The sequence below is a fragment of the Suillus plorans genome (assembly GCF_016647745.1).
Source record: "Suillus plorans strain S12 chromosome Unknown HD556scaffold_9, whole genome shotgun sequence".
Lineage (NCBI taxonomy): Eukaryota > Fungi > Basidiomycota > Agaricomycetes > Boletales > Suillaceae > Suillus > Suillus plorans.
Window position 1 is genome coordinate 149,797 of NW_024537393.1, and position 12,963 is coordinate 162,759.

The window sequence follows — 12,963 nt, forward strand, 5'->3', positions numbered from 1 at the left end:
TAATGTGTGCACTGGGTCACACAATATGTCACCTGCAAGGTCATCAAGCTCAAGGTCATCAAGCTCAAGGCCGGGATGGACTTGTACCAAAGATTAGTATGCATGGTACTAATTAAACACAATTTGTACAGTGAAGATATGTGCGCGGTAATGATAACAATAATGTCATAAAGTAACAAATAACCATGTTCAGACAAGGAAAAAAGACAGTACTTTTGAATGAACAGAGTGCTAGATAATGAGTGGGTTGCTAGTTGGATGCCTTAGAAAACTCGAATAGGAACGCAAGCCCTTAGCGCGTCCTGCTGAAAGAGAACAGTCACGTCCAAATAATACTGGAACCTATCCCTCAGATGTGAATCTTCTGTTATAGGAGGAAACTCACCTGGACGCTAACACCAGGCCAATCGACTCCTGGTATCATATCCTTTGACAACCTAAATTTGCCCTTATAAAGGCCATCGGGTAGATACGCCTGGCATTCAGAACCGCCAGGGTCATTAGGATGACGGGGACGCTTTGGAAATCCAACAGACACTTGTGTTTGTACAGTGTGAGTTTCCGAGAAGGAAACTTGTGGCAATTCAGGGAGTGGTTTGTACCGGACGGCAGCTGAGAAAGGCTCTTCACGGCTCTTTGGTACGCGAACCACTGCAGTTGCAACCATCTTTGCTGCACGCTTTAGTAGTTTGGTTCGCGATGTCGGAAAAGGGCCAGATGGATTGTCTGAATCATCACTGAGTTGTGTGGTATCGGGGGGAATAGGAGGTAGCTGGGGCTTTATGGTAACTTTACGGACTAGGGAAACAGCAATGGTGGCATCGGCGGCGATTTCTCGGGCAAGTACGGCGCATTGAGGTTTCGTTGTAAATACCACAAAATATGGGACAGAGGTACATCGAGAAAATGTTTGCGAGCGTGGCAGAGTGACCTACAAATTCTGTTCGTAAGATGATACACATGTGTGCCACTCCTTCGACCTACCGCGCAATGGAATGGAACAGATCGCTCTGGTGTAAGAGGAGTTTCGAGCCATAATTCAGACGCGATATCGGAACCGTCCATAGACTGAAAGTCTGTGTTTGGATGAAACAGAATTGGAACTTCCAGCCTGTAACCTATGAGGTGAGCATCTGAAATCTAGTGGTGCCTGACATTGGAACGCACATCCCACTGGTCTCCGACATATCTGAGGGCTCCCACACTGCAGTAATGTGATATGACACCTCAGCCTTCTCCACAATAGATAGGTCTCCTCGCCTGTTGTCGGAAGGCATCGAAGCACAGAAGGTGGGAGGCATCTCTTCACCTGGTCGACTGCCGCGAGGAATTTCGAAGCTGAATTCGCAGAATCTAGGCCCAGGGCCATTCAAATTCGAGTGATTGGGAAATTTCAGCACCCAAAACACGTCGGAAACAACAGTAAACGGGTCAGAGAAAGGTGAAATAGCAATGACAGTAGAGGACGATAAGAATATGTGCTTGCATTTCGAAGCTTTAGGTCCCTGGGCAGATTCGTCGTCTAGATCCTCCTTTACAGAGACATACTCAAACACGCCTTCAATCTACAATAGTAATAGTTGAGTTCACGTGTATAACTCATGGTATAAGTTAGACTTACAGATATGTTCAGTCGACCGTTTTGTGAACAGTTCGGACCTATAATAACCTTGCCTTCCACCTTGTCGTGATCTCCGAAGACTGGGCAAGGGATTATTCCATCAAGTCCGACCTGTTTGACCGTTTTAATAGAGGAGCTATATAGTTGCATATCCAGAAGTAACGAGCTGTGCATACTAGTCAATGACCGATCGCCTGGTGCATACCACTGTACTTGTGATACTCACTGGAAGGTGGATACATGTGAATGCGAAGTCTCAAGACAACTGTCGAGCACCGCAGCCTGCACGAAGCTCGATGGTGGTGGCAATGCACTGGGGTCGAGGCTTGGGCGAGGCTCGACTCGGAGCGCCAACGTCATCCTGAGGGATGAATTTCAGAATAGGAGAGTCGCCGTGAACCTCTAGAAGGTACGGTGAGCCTCGTTCCTAATATAATATTGACCCTCAAACCCTGCCGTCCAACGTTTAACAGAGAAGGAATGTGAGTGGGACCTATTTGTATGGAAACAGCCAAGTTCTAATATTGAAAATGATTTAACCTTTCCCCCGTAGCCATGAGAAGAAAATAACTGGAATTTCACACTTAAGATCTGCTGATTTGGCCAAAATCATGGACAGACACACCGTGACTTTGAATAGTACACCACGACCCACGTTGTCGACAAGGGTACCTAGTAGTCGTCGTGAAGGGCCCCCATGATGTTGTATCTGGCAATAGTGATGCCTCGTGAGCTAGCCTGAGCTAGCCTGAGGTTCCTGGCATCAAGTTTACGGTCGAATATCACTGAGGCTTCCCGAGCACCGCAGCGAACGGTTCTCAGAAATGATCAATCTGGTGGGCTCAAGACAACAGGACGTTCCTGAGAACTATAATATAAAAAAGCGCCCAATAAGGTGGCTGTAGGCACATGCAATGATGCGGCAACGCCGGCACACCCAGGCTGGTAAATAATTTCTCACGAGCGAAGCTCAAGGGAACTATGTATTAAGCTTGGCCTGGCGGGGTTTGTCAATTTACAATTCCTGTCAACGTTGCTACGCTAAATATCTCTTTCATGTCAGGCTCGAAGATTGTGGTTACAGGTAGACACGTCTTCCTTTCATCTGAGAAGCCTTATACTGAAGAACGATCAGGGGCATCTGGTGTTCTCGGCACTGCGGTTCATAAGGCATTCGAGAAAGCATTGCGATATGAGGTTGTGGGCTTGAAGAATAAAAGCACCGCTAGCCATCTAGTGCAACTAGATTTGACAGATAAAGAAGCGACCAAGCAGAAGTTGGAAGAAATTAAACCTACCTGTGAGAGCGATTTCGAGGTGGTTCCGCGCAGGTCTTCACTGTGATTGGCAAGGGGTGATCCATTGCGCCGCTGAAAGGCGACCTGATGTTGCCGAGAAGGTATGAATATTCACACCGACATCGATGTTATGTTGATCCGTTATGACCTCAGGATCAAGTCGGAACCCAACTTGTTCGTCAGGAGATGACTTAATTATTAGCAGTGCCATCTGACAGCACCTGTCTAGTTGAATGTCGAAGTTCCGGGGTACCTTGCTGAACTCGCGAAGGCCATTAACTTTACACTCGTGTATATCTCTACTGGTGAGCATCGCACTTAGCTGTCATGAATTCATTGTGATTCAATAATGAATAGACTACGTTTTTGACGGAAGATCGCCTCCTCCTGGCGGGTATACACCAGAGTTGCCTACTAACCCACTTCAGATCTATGGTCAGACTAAACGGGATGGCGAGACTGCTGTATTGCAAGCTCGGCAACAGGGTTCCAGGGCAGTTGTTTTGAGAGTTCCAGTATTGCAAGTGACCTCCCGTCGCACTGCTTCGTTTTGACTGTGATCTCACCCACGCTTAGATATGGCCCTGCACCTAACAATGCAGACTCAGCCGTTAACATCCTCGTTGATGTTGTACAGGACCAATCAAAGGAGTCTAACATGGATGACTATGGGATCAGGTATCCTACCAACGTATTGGACATTGCATCCTTTTTAGTCCGCTTGACGGGTGTGTACAAATTCGTCCCTGCTGGGAAACCATCGCACTAAATACGAGGTTTGAAAGATATCAGCTTCGATACTTTACCTCCAATTCTCCACTATTCGGCGAACGAGTCCTTCACAAAGTACCAGATGTGCAAAATCTTTGCCGACATCCTTGGTCTCAATGACATGAATCATATCAAGCCTGTCTCAACACCTCCAACTGGTGCCGGTGCCACATCACGCCCTTACAATTGCCACCTATCTACTGCTGAGACAGAGAAATTACTTCCATTAGAATGTACAAGGTTTAGAACGTGGTGGGAGGAATATTTACACGATGGCGGAAAGTAAATACCTAAAATTGTATCACTATCAGAAGAGCCCTGCACTTTTTCTTCTCCGAATTCAGCTATTGATTCATGAACTATTCGCGTTCCCTTGATTGATGTTAGTGATCACTGTTTCTCCTTCGCAGATTCCTTTCTTTGCTCTTTCCCTGTCTCCTTAGTTCCTCCACGTTCTTTCTGGTGGGAGAGTCAACTGATTACGTGCATCCCCGCTGCTCTCGGCAATAAACTCACCAACTCCGGCTCAGCAAAGTAGGCTAAAATGTTCAAAATTGAACAGGGACACAACAGTCGTGTTGGATGATACGCACTCTTTCGTTGCTCCGCATCCAACGTCGGCTCCGAGACACTCCCATCGATGGAAGAAACCCCCATAGGGATATGCGAGCCTGTATATTCAAGAGGTGGTGATTGTGTGCCTCCAGATGACATTCTGTTCGAATTTACGGTGCGTAGATGATGATGGTAAGTCGCAACCCCTGTACACCTGAACTATGACATCATGTTATCTTGTTGCTATTTATGGTATTTGTACAGAGGTTTGGCAAGCTCCTTATCTTTTGCTCGCAGAATGATCTGATCCCCCGTCCTTCGTCTCGTCGTCTACTTCCTCAACATCCCGTAAACTGCGTGCCGTACGTTCATATCCAGATACGTCGATTTCCTCGAACGTGTCAGCGGCACCGATTACCGGGAAGACGCGATTCAACGCCCAATAGACAATTGCAGAAACTCCAAAGCCCGTAAAGAACGACAACTCATATATTCGAGTAGCCGCTAGAGGGACCACGCACCCAGCTGGGACATAACATCTCAGGATCGATGCATCGCGACCGTGGTGAAAACTCACTGGCTCCAGCGAAACCGACAGCGTTAATAAGGATCCCGGAAATATATGCGGTGTATGCCCTTAACAACACTTGTCAGGGTTGAACGCTTCAAGGCAATCAAAACTCTCACCGGAAGTTGATCCCATACGTGTACCAGTACCAGCTGCCCCTTTCGGCGTTATAGAGGTCCTTCACGTTATAATGACCCTTGCGGACGATGTAGTATTCCGTCACCTACAGCAACCCGTTCACAATAGTGAAAAGAACAATTACAGAAGCGCCTACATACCATCACCCCAGCAATGGAGCTCAGGAACACTGAATACGCGGAGAGGTAAGAAGTGAACTCATTACTATTTTTCAGAAGGTTCCATGGACACATGGCGAGACCAACGGTAGCAGCGATATACCCGCCACGTCGGATGTTCTGCGGTTGGTTCTTGAGTATGTTAGTTCTGAGTATACACCGGATATGCATACAATAAAGCGAGGGAACAGTGCGGTCAAATCGCATCCCGCCGACACTGAATTCGCGCAGATGTTCGTGCTTGATAACAAATGTCAGCTCGGAGCCCGTTCTGAAGTCTGGGTATATTATTTGACACACCCCATCTAGGAGGAGAAGAAGCATTAAATTCGCAATAGAAAAGAAAATACGCGACGTCACCTGTGCGAGCATGAATGATGCTGAGATAAACCATACCTGCAAGGACGAAGACGCGAAAGCGTGTCAGACGTAGACCAAGCTCCTCGGGTATCACAATCACACACCCCGAATCTCGTTGCTTTCGACGGATTGTCGTTCAAGAAATTTCCCAACAGTTCGATGGGTGACCAAATGGCTGTCCCGTAAATTGCCTGCGACGACGAGCTCACAAGGATTCCGATCAAACTTACAAATGCCGCACTTAGAGGAATCGCAAACAGTTGTGGGTATAGCGCGGCGGATGAGGTGCGAGCGCGGGAGGCAAAATCCGGTGCATTGGTGACCAGGGTTACCTTGTTACTGATGCATGACATCGAACTGACCACCATAGCCCAGCCTAGCTTTGATCCGTGCAGTGTAGAAGGTTGATGCATGATCGGACCGATCCCGTGAGCTTTGACAATGCACCATACGAGAAACGTGATTGAGGCTATGGGCATCAGGATGGGTGTCACAAGGAAGAAGTGCCGGCTGAGGAAGGTCACTTTATGACCATTGGAAGATGTGAATGTACTTACACCTTGTGCACAGGGAACCAAATGATTGGCAGCGAAATGAGCCAGAATAGGAAGAAGCATAGGAAATCTCGAGTGTCCGTTCCAGAGGACGCGGGCATCGAATTTGCTATTGGCCAGCTTCAGTTGAGTATGATTACCACAGAAAATGATAAACGCACGCAGGTCATATATGCTAGGCCACATTGCTCTGAGCATTACGAGCACACAGGAACCTCCGATGCTTGCCTGGACGCCATACCATATGCTATGTTACTTAGCTCGTGCATCATTGCGAAGCCAGGAAGGCGCACCATGCCATAGCGGCGCGATTAAAGACACACCACAGACTCCCAAACATCCCGAAGCTCGTGCGATTCACGATTGGAAACATAACATGGAAAATAGCACCAGGACGTGCATTCAGGACAAGGAAAGGCGCGATAACGCCATAACCCAGCCAGGTGCATATCCAGGCTTGCCACCACGACATCCCTAGTTGGATCATGGAACTTGAAGATTTTAATACCGACCAAAATTATAATGATGGTGGTGAGCGTACGATACGATCATCCACATGTTTATGTTGAACGTGTCCGCTGTCCAGAAGGCAATGTAGTTGTACGCACGCCATGTGCGTTTCTCCGGCTCAACAGGCAGCAAATCATAGTTCTATCATAGAGCAAATTGCCGTCAGTACATGGGGGGATCGTATCCATTGTGGATACTCACGGCAACGAGCTGCTCGGTAATGGTGAGGTTGGAGTCATGAGTGACTTCGAAGCTTTGGACGATCCTATTAAGCAGGCCCATGACAAGTTCAAATGGTAAGAGGGCGCTATCATCGTCCAAGCTCTCGGACTCGCAGTTCTTTAACCCGATGCTTATCATGCATGGCTAACGCCACTCACGCGGCACCATTTTCACATGATATCTTGGGCTACCAGGCGGTCACGACTCACCGGCAGCTCCTCCCTATGCGTCAAGATCCTCCAAAATGGCCCTCCGTTTCTGATAAAATTCAAGTGAATGAACAATCTAAAGATGCAACGAGCAGCAGCTGACAGAACCATATGTTTTCAACATGCGCCCACCAGGAATTTTCAACTTCGGCGATTTCTGCAGCAAGTACCGCGACAGAAGTAAGTGCATTCCATGATGTTTCTCCGTATCGGCTCTCCGGGAGATAACCTGCAATTATATGCTCTGTCACAGTCACTGCCTGCCAAGTCTTTCCGAGGTTAAAACAAGATGATTGATTGAGACGTGAGTGTGAAGGTCAAATGCATATGCATGCTACTTTTGGAATATTGCAACAATCTTCATATACTAATATCCCTTCCACTGTAATCGGTAGCCCCCACTTTCACACAACTCGTATTTCTAGCTACTTAGGCACAAAATTCTTAACATAGGTATCATTCTCCCTCCAATACAACTCATTACGAGGTTGAATGACCATGATTGAAATAGAACTGAGTGAAATAATCGTTACCTTGCGGAGCAAGGTCTATCAGGATGGAGCGTGATACTATGGGTTACGGTTTATTCGTTACGGTCCACATCAGGAAAAAGCTCCCCAGGGAAATTTCACTAAATTGTGATAATTTTCGATTATTACCTCAAATTATGGGCTTTAGGAAAATTAGAAGAATTATGCAGGCTAGACAGACTTTTTTACCTCCTTCTCCGTCAATTATAATTATCAAAAATTTGATGATATTTCATGCGAAAATGTTGTGAATTGCAGAAAGTATTTGTTGAATTCTGGTTCGCAAATCACACACATTGGACAATGTTACAAGAAGAAACAACTGATATTTGATTATATAGAAGATACACATAAAAGTAATTACTGTATAGCTACAATTGACCGCAAATACCTAATCCCACCTCAGGCAGCAGTTCTCGGTACTATTAAAGGTCTGTCAGACCCTATTTTTATGTTAGGATTATATGGTCTAAGAGACCCAGCCTCACTGATGTTCTATTTATAGCACACCTTCCTTCCTCCAGAATTCTCCCGCAGCGCCTCCCTCGAGCCTCATAGCCCTCTCCTGACCCTCTGGATATTCCGTACATCATCTGTGATGCTCTGCGATTCCTCACCGACATCATCAACATCCCCGTCCCAGGACTACTTAATGGTACTTAGTGCTCATTCCATCCTTGTCTTGACTGAGTCCTGTCTCTCCACCATGACAGCTCCCAGCTTATACTCAACACGCTTGCACTGCGACAATTTGCACTGTTGTTCGCTTGGTTATCCTTGCCTTCGTTCTGCCTCATGTTGCTCATATCTTCAATTGTCTTTACCTAGTAGGATTGGTATAGTTGGTTTGGGTGCGTTTATCTAGTTTTATTTCTCTACTAACTGATGCCCCCGTCACTTCAGTCTCACACCATTTCGAGTCGCAAGTCCCACTTGGACACCCACTGTCATCATGCCCACCCTCTCGTCTCCCATCATCCTGCGCAGCACTGTGCACGCCACTTATGTGTAGTCATCGACCTTGATTTCTCTCCAACATTATCAACAGTATGTTAATCTTTCACTTAACTCTGCATGCAACCACAATTCATCATTTTTATAGGACCAAAATTCCGTAGAAAGTCAGACTTTTTATGGCTTGGTTCAGATTTTCTCAGTGGTGCAGACGTTTGTGCTGGGACCACACCTGATCCTTGGCGTTCGAGAATATAATGCTAAGCTAGTGGCTGACTCTGACGCAGCATCCCGCATGACCTCAATTGCTTTTCAAGAGTGTGTGCATATATTGACTTGTTTCTATTCCAAGCCTTGTTGCGGTGCTCAAGTAGTTATTTAGTCTCACAAAATAGGTGTCAAGGAGACATAGGTTTAGACAATAGTTTTGTCACAGTATTTATTTGAATCACTTGCCATAGGTCTTGACATTGACAATGTTTCAACCAATGTCCTGGATACTGTACCAATGAAGGAAAGCAGTGTACAGAACAGGGAAGCGAGGAGCGAGTGTTTATAGGCAATGTCGCTGGAACGTTAGATGCAAGTTTCTATTTGCTTGTGCTTCTCATCTTCGAGGACAACTTGTGACCCACCTCTCATCGTATCAGAAGCACTATGGGATATATGGTGTGGCCATCTTGTAGCATATATAGGCCTGATGATCATGCTTTTTCAGGCTTTATGAGCGCACAGACATGGACAGTAGTGCACACATGTAAGCCAGCTGGTGTGAGTTGAGAATGGTAGGTTGAATGTCAAAATTGAATGATGACATGGTGTAGTACATGAATGAGTTGTGAATGTCTGATACAAACCACTGGATAGGCGGAGTGGTGATTGTGGGCTTCGTTGATCATGCAGCAAGGCCCTCGACATCCTCCTCATGTACTTCAACATTGCTTCAGTTAATTTAAGCATTCCAAAAAGCGAAGGAGACGCGTCTGGCAGGTGAAGGTGGGCCTAATTGACACTATTGCCTGCCGCGATGCTACGAAGGTAGGTGTCCTCTGGACAGAGAGACAGTAGTTTATGATAGAGTTGGGCGACTTTGCAGATATTGGCAGCAGTACCTTTCTTGATGTGGTGCCAAGTCAGCGCTTCGGTAAGATTATATTGAGATAAGGGATGGTCAGGATGGTGCTGTGGACACAATGCAAGTGCGTTGCAGAAGAGGGAAGTGGTGGCATTGATGTCTTCGAGATCATTTCGGATGTAGCCTAAGAGGTGGACCTATGGGAGGTTGGTGAGAGCCCTTGCATGATCTGGATGGCTGACCGGACACTAATCCAGAACTAACTGAAAATGCTCTACAGCGTCATTCAGGTGAGAGACTGTCTTGCTTGTTACGTATGCAGTAAATTGTATATGGCTCGTATATGTGCCTCGAGCAATCTTGCAGTCTATGAGGGATGGCAGTTTGCATTCTGTCAGCAAAAGCTAAAGGAGAGATACCAGTGTCACTCACACCAAACAGTGCGTCGTCCTGATCATCACAAGCATGTACAATAGCGGCCTTCAGCTCGATGGAAGGGTGAACACCACGCACAGGTGGGAATGCTAAATCTACAGGATGTCAGTGTATGTGCATGAATAAGAAGCAAATCACTCACTGAATGGCTCATGTCCATATGATTGAGTAGCTCATCCCATGACATTTGAAGTCTTCCAATGACCTCACCACTGCCCAGCATTCAACCATGCTCATAAGATGCTCTGATCTCCACTGACAGTGCAGGTGAGGAGTGTGATTATCTATAAACCAAAGATCAGTTCTTGCATAGTGTCAGAATTCCTCCAAGCTACAGATTTATCAGATGATAAGACACTGGTAGCTGATTTCAAATGCCTCCGGGAGTTGACATTGACAGATATGTAGATGCCAGCAGGAATGCGCCCAGAAGGAATTTGAATATTCTTTCTGTTGATGACTGTAGATAGAGTGTGAGCTGATACAAAGGTAGTTCGGAAAGATTCACCTTCAAGTCTGATATATCGTTCTTCTAGGCCACTACATGTGACTGTGGGACGAAACAAACGATGAATGACATGCGGAACCTGAAATTGAGATGGGTTCAGAATGAGCAGTAGGAGAAGGTGGAGGGTGGGTGGAATGAGTCAAAATACAATACATGTACAGTTGTAGAATCTTGCAAGGTAAATGAGCCGTGACACTGTGCTTTTTGTGCAAAGTGCAGTGTTGTGGGTCATTTGCCTTACAATAGTACTCAATGGTGGTCTTGTTATATGTAGGGACTACTATGCTGTTATTCCAGATCATTCCAGATGCTGTTATTCCAGATCATTCCAGATGCTGTTATCATCAGTACTCAGTCCATAATCAATGTTTTATGTTTTAGTTTGAGTTTTATTTGTTACTTGATTGGCTGCTTAAACCTCTTGAGAGCATCTCACAATCCACGCAACCTGCCACAGTGTTCCTCCACCCTTGTGATGGTTATGATGGATACTGTGAGGATTATTGGCACCTGGTGAGTGGTGTGTATTATGGTGTTGGGGGGATATATCAATATGGACATGGGCGTGAGTATCCTAACGACCTGGACAGTGGTGGACAAGCACCTTAAGCTCACGGGCCTCATTTGCAACTGGTGTGTTTGGCTGTATCCATTGTGCTCAGTCCATCTGTCACATATATTGTATATCACCATGTACCTTTCGAGCCTCCACATCTGACTTTACTGTTGTTGATTACCTTGTTCTTGTTGTTGTATTAGTCAATGCATGCTGTTGTGTCTGAATAACTTGTTTGTGCAATAAGAATGGGAGAGAAAAATAAAATAAAGCTTTCAAAGCGGAATACAGAAGTATGGAAAACATATAGATTCAAGAGGCTCTACAACACATCCACTATCATACTTGTCAACATCGCGGGACAGGTGGTGAGCATATGGAGAAGTGCTATGTTGAGGCTCTCCAGGGAACATACCAGGAAGCTACCCTCACCCTCTGCCACGAGGGTCAGCATTTATCCTCTCGAGGGAGATCTACTCAGCCCTATAAAACTAGGGAGCAGCCTCCTGGAGGAGGGTGTCTCTCAGACCATATAATTCCTACATAATAATGGGGTCTAACAGTATGTGGGAACATCTTCAAAGTGCTGCCAAGGGTGCCTAATCCTTGGCTTAGATAAAGCAAAGCCATACCTGTTGCAGCAAGAACGAGTGTGGACAAGCACATATAAGTGTGAATATGTGTGGATGAGCATAAGCTAATAAAGCTACATTAGTGAAACACGCGAGTGGATTTATAGAAAGGACGTATGGCAACCCCTGGAAGGAGGATCAACACACTGCAAATGGTGGACGACATTGTCGATCAGCATGGCTCGAGCTCGAAGGAGGATTAACACACTCACCCACTGCGAACAGCAGACAACAACCTGGATCAGCATGGCTCAAGCTCAGAGGAGGTTTGACACACTCACTTCCTGCGAACAGTGGACAACAACTTGTATCAGTGTGGCAGTTGCTCGAACGACCATCAACACACTCACTTCCTGTGAATGGCAGACAACGACTTGTATCAGTGTGGCGGTTGCTCGAACAACGATTGATGCACTCACTTCCTGCGAGCGGCGGATAACGACTTGGAATCAGCATGGCGGTTGCTTGAACAATGATCGATGCACTCACTTCCTATGAACAGCAGACAATGACTTGGATCAGGGTGGCAGTTGCTTGAACAATGATCGACGCACTCACCCGCTGCAAACAGCAAACAATGACTTGGATCAGCATGGCTCTTGCTGGAATGAGGATTAACACACTCACTTCCTGCGAGCAGCGGGGAATGACTTGGATCAGCGTGGCTCTTGCTCGAACAAGGACTGACACACTCACAATCCAATGACGAGCATGGAGGGACGACTCTGAACTACCTAGTTTGTAGTTACAAATGTTAAATAGAACTTTTTAAAAAACCTAAGACATACCTATCAGCTTGATGGTTGAGGCTGACAACATTGAATGTTGAGGAATGAAGGATCGACATTGGAAGTTCAAAAAGTTTTCAAACCAAAGTCATGCGAGCCAAACAAATACATGCAAATGGTTCAATATCAACCAAACAGTCACATGAGTGAAACAAATATGTGCAAATGATGAACTTCAACAAAATTTTACTCAGTCGTTCACTGCTTGTTCTAGGTGCGCATGTTTTTTTTTCTCGTTTACTACTATCTTTAACCTTGCAGCATGCTACTACGACCACCTCTTGCGCCTTACACTACAACCTACCCTCCATCTCATGCTTCCTGTCTTGGCCCTCCTTTCACTCTTCTGGTGCTCTCCAGTGTCCTCCGCACACGTTCGAGCCATGTCAGCATTCGCTGACGTGTGCCAGGCATGTGCGCTAAACACTGGTGGCTGCTGGGATCGGGTGGGGCGTCCCATGGTTCTGGATGATTGTAACGATTTTTGCTTGAATTCGTATTTAGATAGATACACTTTTTGT

At 46.1% G+C, this 12,963-nt stretch overlaps 5 protein-coding genes across 5 annotated transcripts; 1 reads left to right on the forward strand and 4 right to left on the reverse strand.

The window, feature by feature from the left end:
• Positions 1-263: 263 nt before the first annotated feature.
• HD556DRAFT_1230272 (uncharacterized protein) lies at positions 264-1,981 on the reverse strand (the record flags this gene model as incomplete). Its single annotated transcript, XM_041297338.1, has 6 exons — positions 264-335; positions 386-931; positions 985-1,118; positions 1,175-1,565; positions 1,622-1,787; positions 1,848-1,981. 6 exons carry the CDS (start codon positions 1,979-1,981, stop codon positions 264-266), a joined length of 1,443 nt encoding a protein of 480 aa, XP_041164215.1.
• Positions 1,982-2,677: 696 nt separating this feature from the next.
• On the forward strand, positions 2,678-3,976 carry HD556DRAFT_1430358 (NAD dependent epimerase/dehydratase; the record flags this gene model as incomplete). Its single annotated transcript, XM_041304896.1, has 7 exons — positions 2,678-2,705; positions 2,757-2,921; positions 2,953-3,020; positions 3,149-3,224; positions 3,277-3,466; positions 3,496-3,647; positions 3,705-3,976. The coding sequence occupies 7 exons, from the start codon at positions 2,678-2,680 to the stop codon at positions 3,974-3,976; spliced, it is 951 nt and encodes a 316-aa protein (XP_041164216.1).
• Positions 3,977-4,080: 104 nt separating this feature from the next.
• HD556DRAFT_1439091 (uncharacterized protein) lies at positions 4,081-4,404 on the reverse strand (the record flags this gene model as incomplete). The annotated part of the gene is made up of 3 exons (XM_041305923.1): positions 4,081-4,149; positions 4,207-4,229; positions 4,284-4,404. 3 exons carry the CDS (start codon positions 4,402-4,404, stop codon positions 4,081-4,083), a joined length of 213 nt encoding a protein of 70 aa, XP_041164217.1.
• Positions 4,405-4,525: 121 nt separating this feature from the next.
• Positions 4,526-6,815, reverse strand: HD556DRAFT_1430359 (permease for cytosine/purines, uracil, thiamine, allantoin-domain-containing protein; the record flags this gene model as incomplete). Its single annotated transcript, XM_041304897.1, has 12 exons — positions 4,526-4,770; positions 4,823-4,881; positions 4,933-5,036; positions 5,092-5,229; positions 5,283-5,349; positions 5,465-5,505; positions 5,574-5,979; positions 6,027-6,132; positions 6,185-6,270; positions 6,317-6,514; positions 6,565-6,674; positions 6,735-6,815. The coding sequence occupies 12 exons, from the start codon at positions 6,813-6,815 to the stop codon at positions 4,526-4,528; spliced, it is 1,641 nt and encodes a 546-aa protein (XP_041164218.1).
• A 2,635-nt stretch (positions 6,816-9,450) lies between these two features.
• HD556DRAFT_1439093 (uncharacterized protein) lies at positions 9,451-10,145 on the reverse strand (the record flags this gene model as incomplete). Its single annotated transcript, XM_041305924.1, has 3 exons — positions 9,451-9,720; positions 9,956-10,053; positions 10,097-10,145. 3 exons carry the CDS (start codon positions 10,143-10,145, stop codon positions 9,451-9,453), a joined length of 417 nt encoding a protein of 138 aa, XP_041164219.1.
• Between the last annotated feature and the right edge of the window lie 2,818 nt (positions 10,146-12,963).